The 24,262-nt window shown below is 35.3% G+C and overlaps 1 protein-coding gene and 1 non-coding gene across 3 annotated transcripts in view; both read left to right on the forward strand.

The window, feature by feature from the left end:
• FNDC3A (fibronectin type III domain containing 3A) overlaps nucleotides 1-24,262 on the forward strand; it is a 219,985-nt gene that overhangs the window by 11,223 nt on the left and 184,500 nt on the right. For both annotated transcript variants that reach the window (XM_025364166.1, XM_025364167.1), the window contains exon 2: nucleotides 19,098-19,235. In XM_025364166.1, the coding sequence (XP_025219951.1) occupies nucleotides 19,137-19,235 (99 nt within the window). In that variant the 5' untranslated portion in view covers nucleotides 19,098-19,136. The remainder of the gene's footprint in view (nucleotides 1-19,097; nucleotides 19,236-24,262) is intronic.
• On the forward strand, nucleotides 1,867-1,969 carry LOC112611222. Its single transcript, XR_003116591.1, has one exon. It is a non-coding gene; the product is annotated as a U6 spliceosomal RNA (small nuclear RNA).

Consider the following 24,262-nt stretch of genomic DNA (forward strand, 5'->3'; position numbering starts at 1 on the left):
AAAACACTTTGCTTTTTTAAATGTAAAGTTATAATTTTGAATGTAGTTTTTTTCAAGTCCCATATTTCTGAATATTTTGATCCTCCCCTTTAATATTAGAACCTAATATTTTAAGACAGTTAATGATAGAGGTCAAGAGAGGAATCAGAAGCTTGAGAGGAAGACAGAGTAAAGAGAACTAAGTTGCTTTTTTTTTTTTTTTTTTTTGAGACCGAGTCTCACTCTGTCACCCAGGCTGGAGTGCAATGGCACGATCTCGGCTCATTGCAACCTCCACCTCCCAGGTTCAAGCGATTCTCCTGCCTCAGCCTCCTGAGTAGCTGGGATTACAGACGCGCGCCACCCATGCCCGGCAAACTTTTGTATTTTTGCATTTTTTTAAACGGAGTCTCGCTCTGTCACCCAGGCTGGAGTGCAGTGGCATGATCTTGGCTCACGGCAACCTCCGCCTCCCGGGTTCAGGTGATTCTCCTGCCTCAGCCTGCCGAGTAGCTGACACTAGAAGCATGTGCCACCAGACCCGGCTAATTTTTTGTAGTTTTTAGCAGAAATGGGGTTTCACCATGTTGGTCAGACTGGTCTCGAACTCATGACCTCGTGATCTGCCCACCTCAGCCTCCCAAAGTGCTGGGATTACAGGCATGAGCCACTGCGCCTGGCCCGGAAGATTTTTTAAAAGAAGTTGAAAGAAGACGAGTATGATTAGAGGCAATCTTTAACCAAGGCGTAGTTGTAGATTTATAAATGAAGAGTCTGGTCATCTCAGAAAGGACTAATTTAAGGACTACTGGATTCTGCAGACAAATCTACTTATAGGAAATAAATGTTCCTTGATTTTATTATGATATGGTAAAATTATTTTGGAGGAATTAGTGAAGGAAACATGTTAATATGGTTAAGTTATAGTAATACAGCAGCTTTTACACAGGAACTCAAACTTTCTGTGTGAATTTAGTTACCAGTATATTACTGTGGCCAGAAAATATTCAGAAACTACAGGTTTAATCTTCAGTCCAAAAATCATACTGATAGATATAACCAAGAATTTGAAGTTCTACAAAAGCAAAGTTAACAATCTATAATATAAAAACTACAGTTTTGTATAATACTTATAGAAAGGACAATAAAATATTTGGAAGTGAAAATAGGATTGTCTTAGATGTAGTTGTCTTTTGGCTCTAAAGGGTAGCCTGTGTGCTCCAAAGATGCTAGACACCTAGAGCTATATGTGGAACATAAGATGTTACTTAAAAAAAGAAAAACTGATCTGTGTGCACACTATCAGTCCTTTAATGGATTGGGGTTCGTTTCTTGGAAGCAATTCTTTCTCTCTTGTTTCCATAGTTTCTTGACTGGAAGTATCTTTTTGATCAAGATTTCCTTTGAAGTCTATTTTAACAGAATTTTCATGTTAGTATTAAGGTATAGTTTCTCCTAAATGCTGAATTAAATTTAAATTTACTATATCTGACTAAGAAGCGTAAGGACGGTAGCTCTGAATGCCCCCTTCCCTTTTAAACCTTTCTTCACTTAAGGGACATAAAAGAGTGAGGCTTATCCATCCTACCCATACTACCCTTTCCTTTTTTCCAGTGGCTGTGGGATTGGAGATGAATAAGATAAATAAGTTATAGTAAATTTGTTGCTAACAATCTGTGTAAATTATTGATTTCCTTAAAAGTGTATGAATATGTTTATTAGGTTAAATTGTTGATATTTTAAAGTTTTTGACCTCAGTGGCAATTTCATATGGTTTGACCTATTGCATTACAAAACTATGGCTATAATCACTGCCCTATATATAAAAATGTTATTGCACTTAAACGAAAATACATTATAACTTATTTAAATAGCATAAATTTGTGCGCGCTTTGGAAGCACATATGCTAAAATTGGAACAATGCAGAGGAGATTAGCATGGCCCCTGCGCAAGGATGACACACAAATTCATGAAGCGTTCCGTGTTTTTCAGACTCTAAACCAACAAAGATAAAAAAAGAAAAAGAAGAGCATTACATAATGTTAAAGGGCTCAGTGCAACAAGAAGAACTAACTCCTCTAAATATGTATGCACCCAATACAGGAACACCCAGATTTATAAAACAAGTTCTTAGAGACCTACAAAGAATCTAGACTCCCACACAGTAATAGTGGGAGACTTTAACACTCCACTGTCAATGTTAGATCAATGAGACAGAAAATTAACAAGGATATTAAGGACTTGAACTCAGCTCTGGATCAAGTGGACTTGATAGTTGTCTGCAGAACTCTCCACTCGAAAGCATAAATTCATAAACAGTACATCACTGATGAAATGTAACATCCAAGCCAAATTGGAATGTTTATGAATACACCTACTTTAGCAACAGGTAAAGCCAAAAATATTGTTACTGCAGATATGTATCATTATACATTAAAGGGTGAAACAACCTTCTTCAGAATCTAAATTGCATATGAGAATGGTAAAAGCCATAATGTAGTAACTTATAATTTAAAAGCTTGTAGTATGGCCAGGTGCTTGACTCATGCCTAATAGTCCCAGGACTTTGGGAGGCTGAGGTGGGAGGTTTGCCTGATCTCAGGAGTTTGAGACCAGCCTGGCAACATAGCAAGACCTTGTTTTTGCTAAATAATAAGTAAATAAATAAGTAAGTAAGCCAGGCATGGTTGCACATATCTGTAGTCCCACTACTTTGGAGGCTGAGGTGGGAGAATTGCTTAAGCCCAGGAGCCTGCAGTGGGCCATGATTGTGCCACTGCACTCCAGCCTGGGTGAGAGAGTGTGAACCTGTCTCAAAAAAAAAAAAAAAAAAAAAAAAAGACAGAAAGCTTGTAGTAATTTATGAGTTAAAGTTAAAGTTATCAGACATGAAAACCTTAAGTGTTCAGCAAAGTACTAATAAACATATACATTTAAGGAAACTACGCAGGGCTGGAGAAAGAGCCAACTAAAAAGATTGTATATAGAACAGTATCCAGACTCACACAGGGCCAGAAGAAGTGTCTGTTTCCACTAGCTAGAACAGAAAGCCTCATAATTTACAAGGCATTCAGTAGAGTACTCTGGAGGGTTTTGCATTAGTAGTGGGGAAAAATTAATTACACATTAAATGCAACTCTGTTCTTGCCTAATCCATTGTAAAACCAAGTCCCAAAGAATCAAACTTTGTCCTAGTCCCTTAGCCACATCTTAGAACAAATATTGAGATTATTTATAGAAATACAAAAATATCCAACAGCCCACAAGATAAAGTTGACATTATCTTACCTTCAGTTCAACTTACTGAGTCTGCAAAGAAGCAAGAAAATACAAACCATATTGAGAAAAATCACTTGAAATTGGCCTTCAAATGATACGGATGATGATAGTTATTAAAACAGTTATGAGTGTTAGAGAAGCTAACAAAAAGATTGAACATGTTAAATAGAGACACTGTCTAGATTAAAATTATGTGTCAAAGATATACTACATTAATGGCATGTTAGACTTTGTCAAAGGAAAGATTAGTGTACATGAAGATATAGCAATAGAAACTATCCAAAATGAAGCACAGAAGAAAGAAAATAGAATTTAGAGACAATAACTGAAAAAATATTTGAAGAAATAATGGCCATTTTCCAAAATAGATATAAACTATAAACCAATAAGCACAATAAGCATAAGAAAGATGAATAAAACTCTACTAAGACACATCATAATCAAATCACTTAAAGAGAATTTTTTCTTTTTTCTTTTTCTTTTTTTTTTTTTTGCGACAAAGTCTCGCTCTGTCGCCAGGCTGGAGTGCAGTGGCACTATCTCGGCTCACTGCAACCTTCGCCTCCCAGGTTCAAGTGATTCTCCTGCCTCAGCCTCCCGAGTAGCTGGGATTACAGGTGCAAGCCACCACGCCTGGCTAATTTTTTTACTTTTATTAGAGATGGGGTTTCCCCATGTTGGCCAGGATTGTCTCGATCTCTTGACCTTGTGATCTGCCCACCTTCGCTTCCCAAAGTGCTGGGATTACAGGCGTGAAACACCGTGCCCAGTCCACGAGAGAAATCTTAAAAGCAGCCAAAGAAAAACCAGGACAAAGATAAAGGTGACATCAGGTCTGTCATTAGAAACAATGTAAGCTAGAAGACAACGAAGCAATATCTTTAAAACATTTTTTTGCAAAAACTATCAACCTGGGACTTTTTACCCAGGTAGACTATCTTTCAAAATAAAGGCAAAATAAAGATTTCAAATATACAAAAGCTGAAATAATTTATCACTTTCATTTCTGAACTAAAAGACGTGTTAAATAGAGTCCTTCAAGCAGAAGGAAAATTAAATCACATGAAAACTTGGTCACAAGGAGTTCAGAGTACTGTACGTGGTAACTACCTGGGCAAATATATACGATTTAGAAAAAAAATTATTATTTAAATGTCTCTGAAAGACAAATGACTGTTTAATTTAAAAATGATGACAGTTGTCAGGTGTGGTGGCTCATGCCTGTAATCCCAGCACTTTGGGAGGCCAAGGCAGGCAGAATGCTTGAGCCCAGGCATTTGAGACCAGCCTGGGCAACATGGTGAACTCCTGTCTCTCCAAAAAAAAAAAAAATACAAAAATTAGCCAGGCATGGTGGTACATGCTTGTAGTCACAGCTGCTCGGAAGGCTAAGTTGGGAGGATCGCTTGAATCCAGGAGGCAGAGATTGCAGTGAGCCAAGATCACACCACTGCATTCTAGTCGGGGCGATAGAGACCCTGCCCTCCCCTCCAACTCCCTTAAAAAAAGGCAATGTGAGGTTTAAAACATGTAAAAGTAAAATATGCAATAATAATAGCAAAAATCCCAGAGAAATTGCAGATTTATTGTTGAAAGGTTCTGATACATATTCCTGAAGTAGTATATTATTTAAAGGTATACAGTAATAAGTAAAAGAGGTGTATTACAAACTTTAAAGAAACCACTCAAGTAACAAAGAGTTGTAGCCTATAAATCAAGAGAGAGGAGATGGTGTAATAGGAAATAATTAAAAATGAAGCTGATAAAGAGGGAAAAGGGACAAAGAACGTTTGAAACAAATAGCAAGATGATGATGTAAATCCAATCATATCAACAATCACATTACATATAAATGGCCTAAATACTACAATTAAAAGTCAGGGATTGTTAGATTCAATTTTTTTAAAAATTAAGACCCAAATATTTCACATCTACAAGAAATCCACTTTAAGAAAGTTAAAAGGATGGAAAAAGATATACCATGCTTACACTATCCAAAAGAAAACTGAAATCACTAAGTTAAACCAGAAGTTAGGTTACAGAACAAAAAATTCATACCAGGGATAAAGAGGATTATTTCATACTAATAAAGGGATTAATTAAGAGGGCATACAATTATAAGTATTTATGCATTTAATATAGGAACTGGCCTGGGGGCAGTGGCTCATGTTTGTAATCCCAGCTCTTTGGTAGGCTGAGGGGGTTGAATCGCTTGAGTCCAGGAGTTCGAGACCAGCCTGGGCAATGTGGTGAAACTCCGCTCTACAAAAAATACAAAAATTAGCTGGGTGTGGTGGCACATGCCTGTAGTCCCAGCTACTAGGAAGGCTGAGGTGGGAGGATTGCTTGAACTTGGGAGGTTGAGGCTGCAATGAGCTATGCTTACACCACTGCACTCCAGCCTGAGTGACACAGCAAAAACTCTGTCTCAAAAAAAAAGGAAAAAGAAAAAAAAAAAAAAAAGAGTGTTTCTAAATACATGCTGGAACTTGCAGGGAGAAATACAGATGCTCTTTAATTCATGATGAGGTTATGTCTTGATAAACCTACCTTGTTAAAATATGTCAAAAATGCATTTAATTCACTTAATCCACTGAACATCATAGCTTAGCCTAGCCTATCTTAAATGTGCTCAGAACACTTACATTATCATATGGTTGATGAACAAAATCATCTAACACAAAGCCTAAATTATAATAAAGTGTTGAATGTCCCTTGTAATTTATCAAATACTGAAAAGTGGAAAACCGAATGGTTGTATGGATACTTGATGTATAGTTTCTACTAAATGTGTATCTCTTTTACTCCATCAGAAAGTCCAAAAATTGTAAGTTGAACCATCACAAGTTAGGGATTGTCTGTACATAAATATGCAATTTTAGCGGAGATTTCAATACCCCTCTCAATAAATTAATAGAAAGTAGAAAGAATGTAAAGCCTAAAACTATGAAATATCTTTAAAAAACATAGGAGAAAATCTCTGTGACCTTGCATTAGGTGAAGATTTCTTAGGTATAGCCTTGAAAGCACTATTTATAAAATGGCAAATTGATAAATTGTACTTTATCATAATTTAAAACTTCTCTTCAGAAGACATTGGTAAGAGAATATAAAAGCAAGCCACAGACTGGGAGAAAAAATATTTGTAAATCACTTATCTAGTAAAGGACTAGTATCCAGAATATATAAAGCACTATCAAAATATATATAAAATGTATAAAGTACTATCAATAATAAGAAAACAGTCTAGTATTATGGACAAAATAATCAAACAAATAGTCAACCAAAAATATACCTGGATGACAAATAAGCACATGAAAACAACATCATTGTTCATGGAAATGCAAAGGCTCCAGTTTACAGATAGTAGGAAAATTTGAGAGATGATGGGTAGGTTCATTATCTTAATTACGGTAATAGTTTCACAGGTGTATTTATGTGTCAAAATTTATCCAGTTGTACACTTTTAAACGTGCAATTTGATGTCAGTTATACCTCAGCAAAACTATTTCAAAAATCAAGAGTAGTTGACACATTGTATTAGGTTAGTGCAAAAGTAACGGTGGTTTTTGCCCTTACTTTCAATTAAAAGTACCATTTGTATCATTAAAAGTAATGGCAAAAACCACAATTACTTTTGCACCAAACAAGTAGTTATGACAACTACTTGGTGCATGTTTGTTTAATACATTTAACTAATCACTCTGCCATTTCAACTTTCAACAAAGTTGAAAGTTTCAACTTTGTTTAATCTGCAGGAAATAGCAATTTCAATCTGAGGATAGTATATCATACTCTCCTAGTATATCGATTTGACCATAATATCCAAAGGCAATTAAAAATTCTTCGTTAAACTTGATTCCTTTACAAATACTTTCTTATCCTTAGGTCAGTATTTTCATCTGTTTCTAGTTGAAGGAAGATGTATTCACATCTGGGATGAGGCTTTCCAGAATGAGGTATACACCTTACATTGTTATCAACTTTACATCCTTATTATCAGTTAGCACTTAATGTAAAAATTTATTTAGTCTTAGATTTGTGTTGTCCAGAGACTAGCAGCATCAGCCTAACTTGGGAACTTACTAGAAATGTGATTTACTGGGCCCCACCACGCACCTGTTGAATCAGAAACTCTATGTGTGTGGCCCAGGAATCTGTTTTAATAATCCCTGCGGGTGATTCTGATACATACCAGGATTTGAAAGCTGTGATCTTAGAGCAACAATAGGACTTTAGATTCTTAGATACTTATAGTAGTTTCATTTTTAAAAATCTCATATGATAGCACACTTAAGATTTGTACATTTCTGGTAAAAGGAATTTGGCAAAAAAAATTTTAATGAAGATTCGTACATTTTATCATACATGAACTTTTGTTTTAAGGAACTAAAATTTTGAATGCTAGTAACATGCAGAAGTGTTTAGGGGTGAAGTATACTAATGTCTGCTACTTCGAAGTACGTTAAAAAAAGATCACTGGAGGAATACATGCAATTAAAACCTGTCAATTTTAGAAACTAGGTGACAAGTATATGGGTGTTTACTGTTCAGTTATTTCAGCTTTTCTGTAGGTTGAAAAAATTCTCATAATATAAAATCCTTCCTTGACTCCTTTTAACATTTTTGATCAAGAGAGTGAAATGTGCCCAGAATGTGCTCTTAGGCAAAATAATGGTAGATAGTAATGAAGTTTTAGTATCTTAACAGCAATTAGGAATAAAGATATAGAAAACTGTGTTTCACTAGATTGATAATACATTTGTTAATCTTAGAAATTGGCTATTTGAGATTTTTCTAATCAAATTAAAATTGGTTATTAAAGTGTGATCTTGCTGATGTTCTTCAAATTACCTCCATTGATTATCTCTTGATATATCCAGATGAAAAGATTCATCAGCTCTATATGATCTAGTTAAAGTTACTTTTAAGGACTGATACAAGTTATTGATTTTTTCATAAATAAAGAATAGACTAATGTGGTCTTCAGAAATAAAAAAAATTACTTTTAAAACATTATTAAAGTCATGACAATCAAATGGATAGTACTTAGATTAAAAGGTTTTTAAAGACATGGCAAATAGTAGTGTGCACATCTAATACAAATCCTGATTCAAACAAGTTTTAATAAAAATTAACAAGACAGTGCAAAATTTGAACACTGACTACATATTTGATGATTTAAGGAATTGTTAAAGTGTGTGTATGGTAATGGTTTTGTAATTATGTTTTAGAAAGGAGTTCCTATCTTTCAGAGATACATACTGAAATATTTGCAAATGAAGTTTTGGAATGTCCTAGTTGTGTTTCATAATACTACAAGACAGGAAGTGGGGTATAGATGAAACTAGACTGGTCATGTGTTAAAGCTGGGTGATGAGTACATGGGGTTCATTATACTATTATGTTTACATTGGTGTATGTTTGAGATTTTCCACAATAAAAAGCTTTAAGAAAGATGTAGGTTAAATTTAACTCTTACAGCATGATCTGAGAGCGAAATTATCACTTATTACAGTGTTTCAGTGAGAAAATATTTTCCAATTATATCTGACTTTAAAACAAATAATAATAATAACAATAATAAATTCTCAATCTGTTGCCCAGGCTGGTCTCAAACTCCTGGGCTCGAGTGGTCCTCCTGCTTCAACTTCTCAAAGTGCTGAGATTACAGTCATGAGCCACTCTAAGGGTCAAAGGCCTTTTTATTTATTTCTTTCATTAAATTGTCAGATATATCTGATTTCTAACAGAATACTGCAAAGCAGCCTATTTCTTGATTGAGGACTGCATTTTTTTTTGTTTGTTTGTTTTTAAGCATAACACTCTTAGTTGTAGCCTTTTTTTGTACCAAATCTTGTACTATTTTATACTTCCAATATCCAAAGAAATGAAAAAAGTGAGCATGGGGGAGAGAAAGAAAAGCAAGGAACTGGATTAAACATAAATCTTTTGAATTATAAAATGTCTTTTTAAAAATTTAATATCAGTCATTGAAACTGATTGATAGCACTGTCTTCTTACCATTCTCCTCCTTTCTTACTTTCTCTACCAATGTGCATTTCTTTTATAAATATAGAAGAAAAAAGCAAGATTGCCTATTATGTCTTCATAAAATTTCACATTAACATATGGAAATTTAAGGTGAACTGAAATAATGCATGTAATTATATTTTTAAGAGCCATTTTTCTGCAGTACAGTTGACATCAAAGAGGGTAATTCAAAGAATTAATTAGTTTTGGCCAAAATATAAAATAACCTAATATCCTGTTCTTATTGTTAAATACAATCTATGAAATACTTGTTTTAGGTTTCTGGTAAGAAATGATAAGATAATTTTGCAGAGTGACTCCCATGACTTTCATCTCAGGAAATTCCACCACAGGTAATTTCAAATACCTTGTTTTTAGTCTAATGTAGTCAAGTTTAGAAGATAAAAAATCCAAACATTAAAAATGAAATAGAAGTCTACATTGGAAAAATACACTTTAGGATATCAGTTCATGAGATGAATTAGTAATCTGGATAAAGTCCAAGTTCTAGCAAAATTTATTTAAATTCTCCTGAAAGGGTACTTAGATGGTTGAGAAGCCAAATATGTGTGGTTGCCTATGGCTCTTCAAGACTATTAATTTTTAAATCAAAATTTTGATGGTGGTATAAACCATATCCATATTACAAAAAAAAGCCTTGAGAAATAGAGAAAAATGGTTACATAATCTCACCATCTTGATACAGTTGCTAGTGTAATTCTAATATTTTTATGTAACATTTTGTTCATATGTATATTTTTAAAAACTCCTAAATTCTAGAGTTAAATGACTAAAACTCCTTGAAGTATAGTCAGCCTTCCATTTCTGGGAATTTCACATCCACGTAGTCAATCAACCATGGATCGAAAATATTTGGAAAAAAATGGATTGTTGCATCTGTACTAAATATGTACAGACCTTTTCATTATTCCCTGAACAATACAGTATCACTATTTACATAGCATTTATATTGTATTAGGTATTATAAGTCATATAGAGATGATTTAAAGTATACAGAAGAATGTGCATAGGTTATATGCAAATACTACACCATTTATATAAGGAGCTTAAGGTTTTGTGGATTTTGGCATCTTTGGGGATCCTGGCACCAATCCTCTGTAGAAACCAAGGAACAACTGCATATGATAGTCTTGTGGTTTCACAAATGGCTCTGGAGACCTATAGTTTTTATTTTGAATTAGACACATCAGAAAACCACATCAAAAGACATTGGATTTCGGCAGGGCGTGGTGGCTCACACCTGTAATCCCAGCACTTTGGGAGGCCTAGGTGGGCAGATCATTTGAGGTCAGGAGTTTGAGAGATGGTGAAACCCCATCTCTACTAAAAACAAAAATTAGCTGGGCGTAGTGTCAGGCGCCTGTAATCCCAGCCACTCGGGAGAGAGAGACAGGAGAATTGCTTGAACCCAGGAGGCAGAGGTTGCAGTGAGCCAAGATCGCACCACCGCCTGCCAGCCTGGGTAACAAGAGCGAGACTCTGTCTCAAGAAAAAAAAAAAAAAGACATTGGATGTCTCAATCTAAATGTACAGATTTTTCCTATCAGCACTTCAGTTATGCTATTGCTGTAATCCAAGATGTAATCCCGCTTTGCATTTTCCCACATGCTTTGTAGACAAAAAGAACTGAAGTTTCAAACCCCAGACCAAGCTTATTCTCGTGAGATATCTACCTTAGTTTCTAGGTCTAAGCTGTTGTCATCATATATATAACAAATCTAGGTGAATTAACAGATATGAATAATAAGGTTAAGGAAGAAAACTAGCAGAATACATGTGTAAGGAAACAACAGATTCAGAATTATGTCAGTGGCTGAGTGAGAAAGCATCTAATAGTGTTATGAACTGAATGTATACCCCCCAAAATTCATACATTGAGCCCTAACCACCAATGTGACAGTATGTGGAGGTGGGGCCTTTGGAGATAATTTGGCTTAGATGAGGTCATAAGCATGGGATCCCCATGATCAGATTAGTGTCCTTATAAGACGAAGAAGAGACCTGAGCTCGCGTGCTCTCTGCCTTGAGGATAAAAGAGAAGGTAGCCATCTGAGAGCCAGAAAGAGGGCTCTTACCAAAAGCCAACCATGCTAGCACCCTGATCTTAGACATCTTCGCCTCCATAACTGTTAAAAATTATGTCTGTTGTTTAAAGCACCCAAACTGTTATTTTACTATGGTAGCCTAAGTTGATTAAGACAATAATTGGTACTAACACATAGGGGATTGCTATAACAGATACCTAAAAATGTGGAAGTAGCTTTGGAACTGTATAATGGGTAGAGGCTGGAAAGGTTTTGAGGTGTGTCCATGAAAAAAAAAAAAAAAAAAAAAAAGGCCGAGATTGCTGCAACCAGACTGCTAGGGGCAATTCCAGTGAGGGCTCATAGAGAAAAGAGGAGAGCTGGAGAGAAAGCCTCCATCTTCAAGGAGGACACAAATAATCATGAACAGAATGTTGTTTGAAACATGGATGATAGGCCATTCTGATGAGGTCTTGGATGGAAATGAGGAGCATGTTTTGGACAATGGAGAAAAGGCAATCCTTGTAATAAGGTGGCAGAGAATTTGACTGAATTGTGTTTATGTTCCAGTGTTTTCTAGAAGGCAGAACTTGTGAACTATTAAATTGGGTATTTAGGTAAAGAGATTTCTAAGCCAAGTGTTGAAGGAGCAATTTGATTGCTCTTCACTGCTTATTCAGGTTGAGCATCCCTAATTTAAAAATCTGAAATATCAAAAATCTGAAACTTTCTGAGCTTTGACATGGTGCCACAAGTGGAAAATTCCATCATGTGATGGGTTGCAGTTAAAATAGTCAAAGCTTTGTTTCATGCACAAAATTATTTAAAATATTATGTAAAATTACCTTCTGTCTATGTAGGATGTATATAAAACATAAATGAATTTCATGTTTAGACTTGAGTTTCATCCCTAAGATATTTCATTATGAGTTTGGTCCCAAGCATTTTAGATAAGGGATAGCCAACCTATAGTAAAATGTAAAAAGAGAGAAATGAGGACCGGGCGCAGTAGCCCAAGCCTGTAATCCCAGCACTTTGGGAGGCCGAGGCGGGCAGATCACGAGGTCAGGAGATTGAGACCATCCTGGCTAACACGGTGAAACCCCGTCTCTACTAAAAAATACAAAAAACTAGCCGGGCGAGGTGGCGGGCGTGTGTAGTCCCAGCTACTCGAGAGGCTGAGGCAGGAGAATGGCATAAACCCGGGAGGCGGAGCTTGCAGTGAGCTGAGATCCGGCCACTGCACTCTAGCCTGGGTGACACAGCGAGACTCCGTCTCAAAAAAAAAAAAAAAAAAAAAAGAGAGAAATGAATTGAATAAAGAATTATTAAGCAGTAAGGCATCAGAACTTAAAGATTTGGAAAATTCTCAGCATATCCGTATTACAGAAATGAGAAAGAACATTTGGAAGAGAACATCAAAGGTGTGGCTGGCTGACCATTTGCTAAGGAGATTAGTGTGGGTGTAAACCATGGACCTAATCAGCCATCTCAACTGAAGCCAGGAATAGAGATGGAATTATATTAGAAACACTGCCAGCTGAGATTAAAGGAAATAGAGAACATGGGATAGAATGAAGGAAGGCTGTAAACATGCATGATCATTTCAGAAAAGGGAGAAGGACTCCAAAGGCAATTCAGAGTCATCAGGGCTGCTACTCCCACTACAGATCCAAAGTGCATGGGCCCATAGGGCAAGGCTCCTTCCACCTCAGCTTTAAAGGGCAGGACTGCCCCGCAGCAGAGCCTCATGGGAAGGTCCCTGTGAGAGGTGCTGCATGGTCAGGGCTCCACCAAGCAGAAGGGACAGGTCACCTCACTGAGCCATGGGAGTGATGATGCCATTTCAGTGTCTGAAAGGCAGGACCGTTACTCCAGTGGATATGGAAAGCAGAGCATTGAATCAAAGATGATGATTCTCAAGCCTTAAGATCTAACGGTATTCACCTTGGTAGGTTCTGGACTTGCTTGGGACATGTCACCCCTTTCTTTCTTCTGATTTCTCCCTTTTGGAGCGGGAATGTCTGTGCTGTGCCTGCCCCACCATTGTCTTTTGCAAATACGTAACATATCTGGTTTCACAAAAGCTGGAAAGGAAGTTTGCCTTAGGATGAATTGTACCTCTACCTTCACCCATATCTGATTTAGGTGATACTTAGATGAGACTTTGGACTTTAGAGTTGATACTTCAATGAGTTAAGACTTTGGGGGCTGTTGGGATAGAATGAAAATGACATGAATTTTGGAAGGTCAGGGGCCGAATATTATAGACTGAATATTAGTGTCTCTCCAGAATTCATATGTTGAACCCCTAACCCCCAAAATGATAGTATTGAGAGGTGGAGATTTGGGGAGGTAATTACTGAAAATAGTTAGGCTTAGATGAGTTCATGAGGGTGAAGCTCCCATGATGTGATTAGTGTTCTTATATAAGAAGAGTGAGACACAAGAGTGTCCTCTCTCCCTCATGTGAGGCAACAGCAAGAAGATAGCCATCTGAAAGCCAGGAAGAGGATCCTTACCAAGAACCAAATCTGCCAGCACCTAGATCTTAAACTTCCCAACCTCCAGAAGTGTGACCAATAAATGTCTGTTGTTTCAGTTACACACTCTGTGTGTGTGTTTTTTTTAGTAGCAGACCAAGTTAAGACAGTTTGTAAATGTTTTCTCCCATTCCATAGAATACCTCTTTACTCTGTTGATTGTGTCTTCTGATGCACAAAAGTTGATTGTGTCTTCTGATGCACAAAAGTTTCAAAGTTTAAGTCCTATTTGTCTGTTTTTGCCTTTGTTACGTGCGCTTTTGCTGTCATATCTAAGAAACAGTTGCCAAATCCAAAGTCATGAAGCTTTTCCCTGTGTTTTCTTCTAGAAGTTCTACAGTTTGGTTCTTACATTTGGATCTTTAATCCATTTTGAGTTAATTTTTGTATATAGTGTAATATAATCCAAATTCATTCTTTTGCATGTGGCTACCCAGTTTTTCATACATCATTTGTTGAAGAGACTGTCCTTTCCTCATTGAATGATCTTGGCACCCTTGTTGAAGATTATTTGGTCATATATGCTAAGGATTTATTTCTAGGCTCTCTATTCTATTTCACTAGTCTATTGTCTTCCTTTATGCCAGTACCACACTGTTTTGATTCCTACGGCTTTATAATATGTTTTGAAGTCAGGAAGTGTGAGTCCTTCAAGCTTGTTTTCTTTCAAAATTGTTTTGGCTATTTGGGATCCCCTGAGATACTAGAATTTTAGAATGGACTTTTCTTTTCCTGCAAAATAAGCTATTGGGATTTTGATAGGGATTGCATTGAATCTGCAGATTGCTTTGGATAGTATGGACATCTTAACAATATGAAATCTTTCACTTTGTGAACATGGGGTGTTTTCTGCATTTGTGTTTTTAATTTCTTTCAGCAGTGTTTTGTAGTTTTCAGTGTATGGCTTTCACCTCCTTGATTAGGTTTATTCCTGAGTATTTTATTCTTTTGGTTGCTATTGTAAATGGAATTTTTTAAATTTCTTTTTCAAACTTTCATTGTTATATATACAAACAATGGATTTTTATGTGTTGATTTTGTATTCTGCAACTTTGCTGAATTCACTTATTAGTTCTAACAGTTTGTGCGTGTGTGTGTGTAATCTTTAGGGTTTTCTGCCTGTAAGATTATATTATCTGTGAATAGAGGTAATTTTATTTCTTCCTGTCCAGTTTAGATGCCTTTTATTTCTTTTTCTTGCTCAGTTGCCCTGGGTAGAACTTCCAGTACTGTGTTGAATAGAAATAGCAAAAGTGAGCATCCTTGCCTTTTCCTATCTTAAAGGAAAAACTTCCAGTCTTCCATCATTGAGTGTGATCTTTCCTGTAGGTTTTTCATATGTGGCCTTTATTACTTGAGGTATATTTCTTCTACTATTAGTTTATTGAGTGTTTTTTATTATGAAAAGGTGTTGAATTTGTCAGATGCTTTTTCTACATCAATTGAGATGATCATGTGGTAACTTTAACCTTTAAAAATAATTTTTTGAAGGATAATATACATAAAGAAGTGCATTTATGATCAGTATACAGCTTAGTGAATAACTTAATGGTAATCATCACATAGCAGCCCCCCAGGTCCAGACATAGTATAGTACCATCACCCAAGGAACTGCCTTCATGCCTTGCCGGTGTTCCCACCCTTTCTTCCTTGTCAAAGGCAACCGCTGTCCTGACTCCTAACACCATAAATTGGTTTTTTCTGTTTTTCAACCTCCTGTAAATAAAATTGTGCAGCTTGTATTCTTCTGTGTGTTTTTCATGAATATTGTGTTTGTGAGATTTATCCATGTTGTTTCCTGTATCACTAGTTCATTAATTTTCATTGCTGCGTATAGTCCATTGAATGAAACAGCCACAGTTTATTTACAAAGGACATTTAGGACTACTAACAAGTAATGGCTCCTATGAGCCTTCTTGTTATCTACCAGGAATCTAATAGCTGGATCATACCTGGGTCATAGAGGTTGAATATGTTCAACCTTGGTAGATAATGTCAAACTTTTCCTAAGTGATTTTACGAATTTTCATTTCTGTTCCATATGAGTTTGCCTCCATAACCTCATTATCACTTGATAGTCTTTTTCATTTCATTTTATTGGCCTCTTGCATTTCCACTTTTTTTATTTTTGAGACAGGGTCTCGCTCTGTTGCCCAGGCTGGAGTGCAGTGGCATGATCTCGGCTCACTGCAACCTCTACCTCCCAGGTTCAAGTGATTCTCCTGCCTCAGCCTCCCGAGTAGCTGGAATTACAGGCACCTGCCACCACACTCAGTTAAGTTTTTTATGTTTAGTAGAGACAGGGTTTCACCATGTTGGCCATGCTGGTCTTGATCTCCTGACCTCAAGTGATCTGCCTACCTCAGCATCCCAAAGTCCTGGGATTACAGACTTGAACCACTGCACCCAGCCACATTTCTGCTTTTGTGGAGAGTAGATTCAAGTCTCTTATTATTTTTCTATCTTTTTTTAAAAATCAAATTGTAGGAGGCTGGTATATATTCAAAATGTATGCTCTTTATTAGTTGTATATGTTGTAAATATCTTTTTTCAGTTTGTGACTTACCTTTTCATTCTCTTAAAGCTTTTTAAAAGAAATTACAGTTAATTCTAAATAAATCCAATATATTGTTTTTTCTTTATGTTTTAAGAAATGTATTTTATATCCTGTTTAAGAAATCTTTCTTTGTCCCAAGGTTATGAAGATATTCTTCTGCATTATCTTTTAGGACCTTTTCTTTGGTTAAACCTTGTATGTTCAGATCTGCAACCTCTCTTACATTTAAAACAACATTGTTTAATTTGACACTAATTAAAATATTAGACCTACCAAAAAAAAAAAAGTTGCAAGAATAGTACAAAGATATCCAGGTTTTTTTCACCCAGAGTCTGCAAATGTTTATTTATGTATTTTGCAAGATTCCACATGCAACACTGATCCAAACATTAATATTTCACATTATTGCTACATAAATAAATGTTGACATATCAACAGTGATATGCTGGAGCTATCTTAACTTGTGTACAAAAGTTGGTTGTTAAAATTCAGGAATTTGCAGGTCAATTTAAAATCATTGGTAGTTTGAAGTGGGCTGTGGCAGGGAAGTATTTACTCCGTGGACGTTAACACATGCTGTAAGTTATTTCTATTCTTTTAAAAAATACATCAAATTTTACATTATAAAAAATAAAAATAAGTGTATAACTAAAACTAAGAGGCTGTTTGAGGTCACAAGATAAGACTAGAATGTAGAAAGTGAGTAGTAACAAAATTAGAAGTAATTTATTGAAGGAAGAAACTGACAGTATTCTCTACAGAAGGAATGAAAGGAATGTCTGGTTTCTAAATGCCAGCATTTGAGTTGCAGGGTAAAAGTTTTGAATTTGCAAGTTTAAATAAAACCAACTACTTTGCGTGTGATAGATATGGCCATACAATAAACCAATTTATAAATGAAACTTTAGTGCGTCCTAGTTTTAAAAAGACTAAAATGAAAGATAATACCTTCGACAAATTGACCAATGTGTTGAAAATTTTAAAAAGGTAATGACTTAAATGGAATGGTAAATATTGAAATATAGCATGTGGCTCTATACCCAATCTCTAATAGCACTAGTATTGGAATTAACTTGAAGATTCAAAAGAAAATCTGTATTTCTATTTGTAAAACTACCAGTCCATCTCTTGAAACAAAACTGTGGTTATATCTTCGTTGTTACATTCTAAAATTAAAATAATAATGGCAGCTTGCAGTTTTAGCTGAACATAGTGTATAGAATATTGCAAATAGAATAAAATGACAAAATTTAAATGGCTCAGTGGTTTTTATTTTTTAAAATTTATTAAGAAAATTGAATTGCCTACAAAATCTCTCTTGTTAATCCCAAATTAGCTTCTTGGAAATGTTTCTTACACTAACTGTTGTGATATGCAAGTGGGAGAAATAATACATTTATTGTTTCTCATAATTCTTTGTATATTCCACAGAGCCACTTTATTAGACAAGATTTAAAGTACTTAGTGATTTTATTGAACTTTAAGTAATATAGCAGTACAGGTTATGCCAGAAGTTAGATTTGCATTAGTTTATATATAAACATGTTTAAAGAATATGCATTTTCATGAGACAGTTAAATAATATAAAATGACACATTTTATATTATTGTGGTATTAATTATGAAAACTTCAAGTAGATACCTATACTGAATAATTTTTAAAACATTATAGTAGTTGTTGTATATCTACATGAAAAATTATTTTCAAGCTAAATCAACTTGTGAGATTCAGCAGAGTCAAGATTTTAAATAAATAACATGAATTTAATCTCTTATAAAAGTTAACCCTCTTGACACTACTGAATTGTAGAATGCTGTAAACGTTCCAAAATGTTTATTTAAATTTTCAATATAGATTCAGTGTATTTATTATTATACTCAATTTGCTCATCTTGAAATGTAATTTGCTGATGTTTTATTAGTTAACTTTGTATATGATAGACTAATATTGCTTACATTATCTTTTACTTTTATTTTTGTATGTGATACTGTCTGTACAGTTAAAGATTTCTAAATGTATATGTTTTTCCATTGAAATTATTGATTTATTGTAAATAGATATCACTTAGAAAAGAGTAATACAACCAAAATAAATAATATAAGAGCTTGAAACTTCAAACTTGAAGGTTCTTCAGTAATCCTGAGCAGATTTTTCTACCATTGGGTTTTGTCTGAGGAATCAGTGAAAAATCATTATTATTCTTGTGTTGTTTCTAGAGACAGATAGGGTGATGAGGGGCATTGAGTCTTCATAATTACCTTGTCTGCCCATAGAAAAAACTAGTGACAGTTGCCTCACTGAATCACTGTATTTTAGTGCCTATCCCAGTGTTTAGATTAAGTAGTGGTGGTTAAATTAAATAAAATATTATATAGAGATGGAAGGGGTGGAGAGACATAGAATTTAAATAGAGCCTGCTGATATTCTGTTTAATATATAAACTTACTGACTACTTCGACAAACAAAGTAATTTGAATTGTAAGAAATGTATTTCCTTAAATGGCTTATTGATTGGAAAAAAAAGTAGTCAACAGAGTATTCTAGAATTTCTTTTGACAAGAATATCTTTTTAGGTTAAAAAATGAAACATCTTGAATGTACAATGTTTTACTATATTTTAAGGATGTACTTACAAATGACTATGTATGTTTGTTTTTCAGAGTTGGAGCGTTATTCAGTATATTAATGTCTTATTGATAATGGCAGAACATCCACCACTACTGGATACAACTCAGATCTTAAGTAGTGATATTTCTCTTTTGTCTGCCCCTATTGTAAGTGCAGATGGAACACAACAGGTAAGAAAACTGAAATATTTATTTCTTTATGTTGAATACACATATATTTATGCAAAATTTAAAACAAATCACACTAGTGAGTTCCTGTTATTTCGTGTTTTAAATTCCCAGTTCAAAATGTTGTTCAGTTTTATAAGATGATAAAAATAATGAGACTGTTTTTGAAGTCTCTTCTAAAATGTCTTGTGAATTAATGGTCAGATTTCTTATGTGTATATTTAGTTGCCATTCAAGTTGTTTTTGTTTTCCTTTAGACAAATAGTGTGCTAGTCCCTGAGTTTAGCCTTGTACCTTAATGATTATTATAAATCATTTCAAATCATTATGAAATTATGATTTTTGCCTACTACGTAGTAATAAAACGTTGTCTTTTCCTTCCCATTCTCCTCTCCCTTCCGAAAGTAAATACACAATTCCTGAAAAGCTGATAGATTTTTTTCCCCAGCTCAGGTCTTTATTTAAAATGTGGTTGCACTGATTTCACTATTCCCACAGTAATCCTAAAAGGGATAGGAATAATAAGCTTTCCCAAGTACTTATTATGTGCCAGGCAATGTGCTTCATTCTCACAACTATCTTATATGGTAGGTATTTTAACAGTAGGTGAGGAAACAAACACTAAGAACATAATAAATGATAATGAGGAAGAGAAGGAACAGTTTAGGTGCCCATTATGTAATAAACATTGTGCTAAGAGCTTTATGATCTCATTTAATTCTTTCAACAATTCTATGAGGTAGGAACACCTGCCCGTATTTTGCAGCTGAAGCAAAATGAGTTTCAGAAAGGCTTAAATAACTTGTTCAGCATCACACAAAGCTTATGCTCTTGTTACTCATACTGCCTCCCTGGGAAACTTTAAAAAAAAGAAAGTCAGATTTTCTTTATAAACTTAGTATATATAGTAGGTAATTATGATTTGCTTACAAGATGAAGGGCTATTATTGAAAAATTAATAGCAATTGGCTTGGATTCTGAATTTTTCTGTTCTGTGTAAACATGGCAAAAAGTGTTGTGTCCTGGTTTTAATTGTTGTACATGCTCTGATCCCAGCAATTTCATTCCACGAACTTGCTTTTCATGGTCAAATTTAAGTCTGTTAAGATTTTCTGCTCACAAAAATAGTAGATGTGGCAGGTATTCATTTACTTTATGAGGTTGTCCGAGTGTCTTCAGTTATCATTTGTTGCCTCAGGCCAGTCGCTAGTTTCAAGTTGTTGATAATCTAATGTATAAAAGAATCTATTAAGCAGTTAATTACGGTACATTGATATAGTTGCTATAGTTGTATATTCTGTTAAGGGGAAGACAGCAGGCTGAAATAACTCCGTGATGTCATCCCAAGACTTTTCTCTCCTTCCCCCAGAAGGAAATTTGGTGAGCAGAATTTTTTTGAAATCTTGAAGGCACCATGGCTATCATGTAACAGTAATGGTGTAGATGGCTATAGAGAAAGGATCTGGGAATAGAAGAACCTACTAGCAAGATTTAAAGGAGCAGGTGGAGTTAGAAGATCTAGGGACAGGTTTTTTGGTAGAGTTTAAAAACAAACAAACAGATTTCAGGAAGTGTATAGTAAAGCCTTGAATTCTAACTAGCAGGTTGCATGTAGTTCGGTAGGGAGAGAGCTAAACACGAGTGGAAGAAAACACTGGACTGGCATGATAGATTTGGATTTGATTTTGGTTGCCGAAGACAAGTTACTTAACTTCTCTGAGTATGTTTACTTCTCTAGAAAATTGAGGTAATAATATCTTAAAGTAGTTATAGCTATGTGGGTGAAATGAGCCTGAAGGAGCTCAGTAAATGTTTGCTGAATCCTAAATAAAGCACTCAATAAATGTTTAAAAGACTGAAGAAACTTTAGATATCCCAGTCAGGATTTAAATAAATAGAGATAGTTATAATAAGCAGTGGATCAGAAAACGTGGAGATAGTTACGAAGGATGCATATAAAGTGTAAAGAGTGAACCAATGGCTATGGTAGAATGTAAGGGACTATATACCAAGTAGATAATAATGAGAGGTGGGAGGGCAATAAACTTGACAGCAGACATTTCTTTGTCTTAACACAAGAACTTATTGATATGCCAAGTTATAACTTACCTATGGAGATATGGCACAACTTAGTTGATGCCTGTTTAGCCACAGACTAAAAGACTGTTCCTGACAGACGGAAGTGTCATGCACAAGCATGATGTTAAAAATTCAAGATGACATATTTTGTCCCTTGTCTTGACTTTTCTTCAGAATATTATGCTGTATGGAATGATTTCTCTTCCACTCTTGGGATCAAATTAACTTTTTTGTAGTTGGCTATTAAGATTATCTGTCTCCTCATTAATATTTTCTGGTTTAATACAGTAAACATACTTTCTACTGTATCATGTTACACACAGTGGGACTTTTGGCTTATGAATTATACTAGAGGGAATCTCTCCTGACATCACTGCTGGTGTTGCCTTTAGGGAGACTGTAATAGGCATTTATTATTCATTTTGACAAGCAGCTTATGAACCATTTTTGTGATTATGGAATCTGCCTCCCTTTTTCATTTTTATAATAGACTTTATTTTTAGAGCAGTTTTAGGCTTATAAGAAAAATTGAGCAGACAGCACAAAGTTCTCATATACCACCTCTTCTCCGGTTTCCTCATTTATTAACATCTTGTGTTAGTGAGATATATTCGTTACAACTAATGAACCAGTATTGATGCATTATTATTAAATAAGGTCCATAGGGTTCACTCTTGGTGTTGTACAGCAGTTCTTCAGATCTTAACAAGTGGGTAATGTTATGTATCATTACAGTATCATACAGAATAGTTTCACTGCCCTAAAAATCCCGTGCTTCACCTTTTCATTCTTCCTTTACTCCCCCCAAATCCTTAGCAACTACTGATCTTTTTACTTTCTCTCTATAGTTTTATGTTTTTAAGAATGCAATACAGTATGTAGCCCTTTCAGACTGGCTTCTCCCACTTAGCAGTATGGTGTAGATAATTTCTTTCCTTGGCTTAATAGCTCATTTCTTTTTCATTATTGAGTAATACTTCATTGTATAGATGGACCAGTTGTTTATTCACTCGCCTGTTGAAGGACATCTTGGTCACTTCCAGCTTTAGGCTGTCATAAATAAATCTGCTTTAAACATTCATGTGCAGATTTTTGGGTGTACATAAGTTTTAATTCATGTAGATAAATACCTAGGAACGTGATTGCTGGATTGTGTGGTAGGACTGTGTTTAGCTTTGTAAGAAACTATGAAGCTGTCTTCTAAGGTGGCTCTACCATTGTACATTCTTTGTTACATGACTGACTTGAGATATCTTTTCCTGATAGCAGAAGGAAAGCCTGTATGAATGTGTGTGCCCTGTTAGAACCTCCAGACCAGTTTTATAGAACATGAGCTTCAAGCGCAAGTGGAATGCTCAGTTCTATTCTCTATTGCCACCATCTAAAGAAAATTTCAGATGTTTTAGTTTCTTGTGTGGTTTATCAGTTTACTAATGTATCTTCTCTTAATTTCTACTTACTTACCTTCCAAAAGGATTGAATGCATTTAAAGTTTTAGTTAAGAGTTTTAAAAATTTAGCCTGCTTATTATACTTTTTTTTTTTTTTGAGACGGAGTCTTGCTCTGTCGCCCAGGCTGGAGTGCAGTGGCCGGATCTCAGCTCACTGCAAGCTCCACCTCCCAGGTTTATACCATTCTCCTGCCTCAGCCTTGCGAGTAGCTGGGACTACAGGCATCCGCCACCTCACCCGTCTAGTTTTTTGTATTTTTTAGTAGAAACAGGGTTTCACTGTGTTAGCCAGGATGGTCTCGATCTTCTGACATCGTGATCTGCCCGTCTCGGCCTCCCAAAGTGCTGGGATTACAGGCTTGAGCCATCATGCCCGACTATTATACTTTATTATACCTTCTCCATTGCATTAATTTTTAAAAATTATTTTTATAACTTCCCGTCTCATTTGTACCCATGGGATTTTAATTTACAGAAGTAACTTAAGAGATGGCACACAGAGACTAATGCCATTGAAAGAAGATTTTTATTACTTAAATTTCCCAAGAAGGGGGTGTATCATCTCATACAGGCAGGGCCAAAGTGAGAAGCAGCACGTTTTCATCAGGAGGCAGAAGAAGGCGTGAGGAGAAATCCTGGACCAAACCTTTTGTTGGGGTTTTCACAGGAAAGGCAAGGCGAAATAAATAGTGTTGGATTGGCTAGTTTTAATAATTCTGACTGTCTTTGGGCTGTAAGGGTGATTCCTGGTAGCCCGGTACCTGGCCCAGGATGATTTGGGGTAGAGTAAATATTGGCTTGGTGTGTAAAAGTTAGATAAGGTGGTTGGCGCTATAGACTTGGGATTGGATGGTTTGCATATAAGAAGTATGCCCCTGACCAAGCCTTTTGTTATCTATAAGAATTGGCTATCCCTGCGAGGGGCCATCTCTCCCCAGCAAGTGAGGCCACAGGTGCCGGAACATCAGGAATACAGAAAATAAGAAAATAGGGTTAATATAATTGGCCCTGTGATTAATGGATGCCAATGGACAAATAAAGAATCTAAGAAAACACAGAACATGCCCTCAGCTTTTTAAAACCTGTTTTAAATCATGAAGTATAACATATATTTATAGAAAAGTACATAAAATAAGCATCAAATGTAGCATATGATTATAAGGCATAAATCTTGTAACTACAAGCCAAGCTAAGAGATATAATACTGCCAATACCTTAGAAATTGCTTATGTGTTTCTTCCACATCATAACACCCTCTCTCCTTCAAGGTTACCACTACCCTGATTTTTATGATAATTGCTTACTGACTTTTCTTTATAGTTTTATCTGTATACACTTCACTATACAACAATAGTGTAGTTTTGCCAATTCTTGATATTTACATAAATTAAACTTTATTTAACTATTCTTTTGTGACTTGCTAGTCTTATTCAATATTGTTTTAAAGATTCCTCCTTACTGTTGTTGAAATTTGTTCTTTTTAGTTTGCTGTGTAAGATTC

Source organism: Theropithecus gelada, chromosome 17 (assembly GCF_003255815.1).
Source record: "Theropithecus gelada isolate Dixy chromosome 17, Tgel_1.0, whole genome shotgun sequence".
NCBI classification, from domain to species: domain Eukaryota; kingdom Metazoa; phylum Chordata; class Mammalia; order Primates; family Cercopithecidae; genus Theropithecus; species Theropithecus gelada.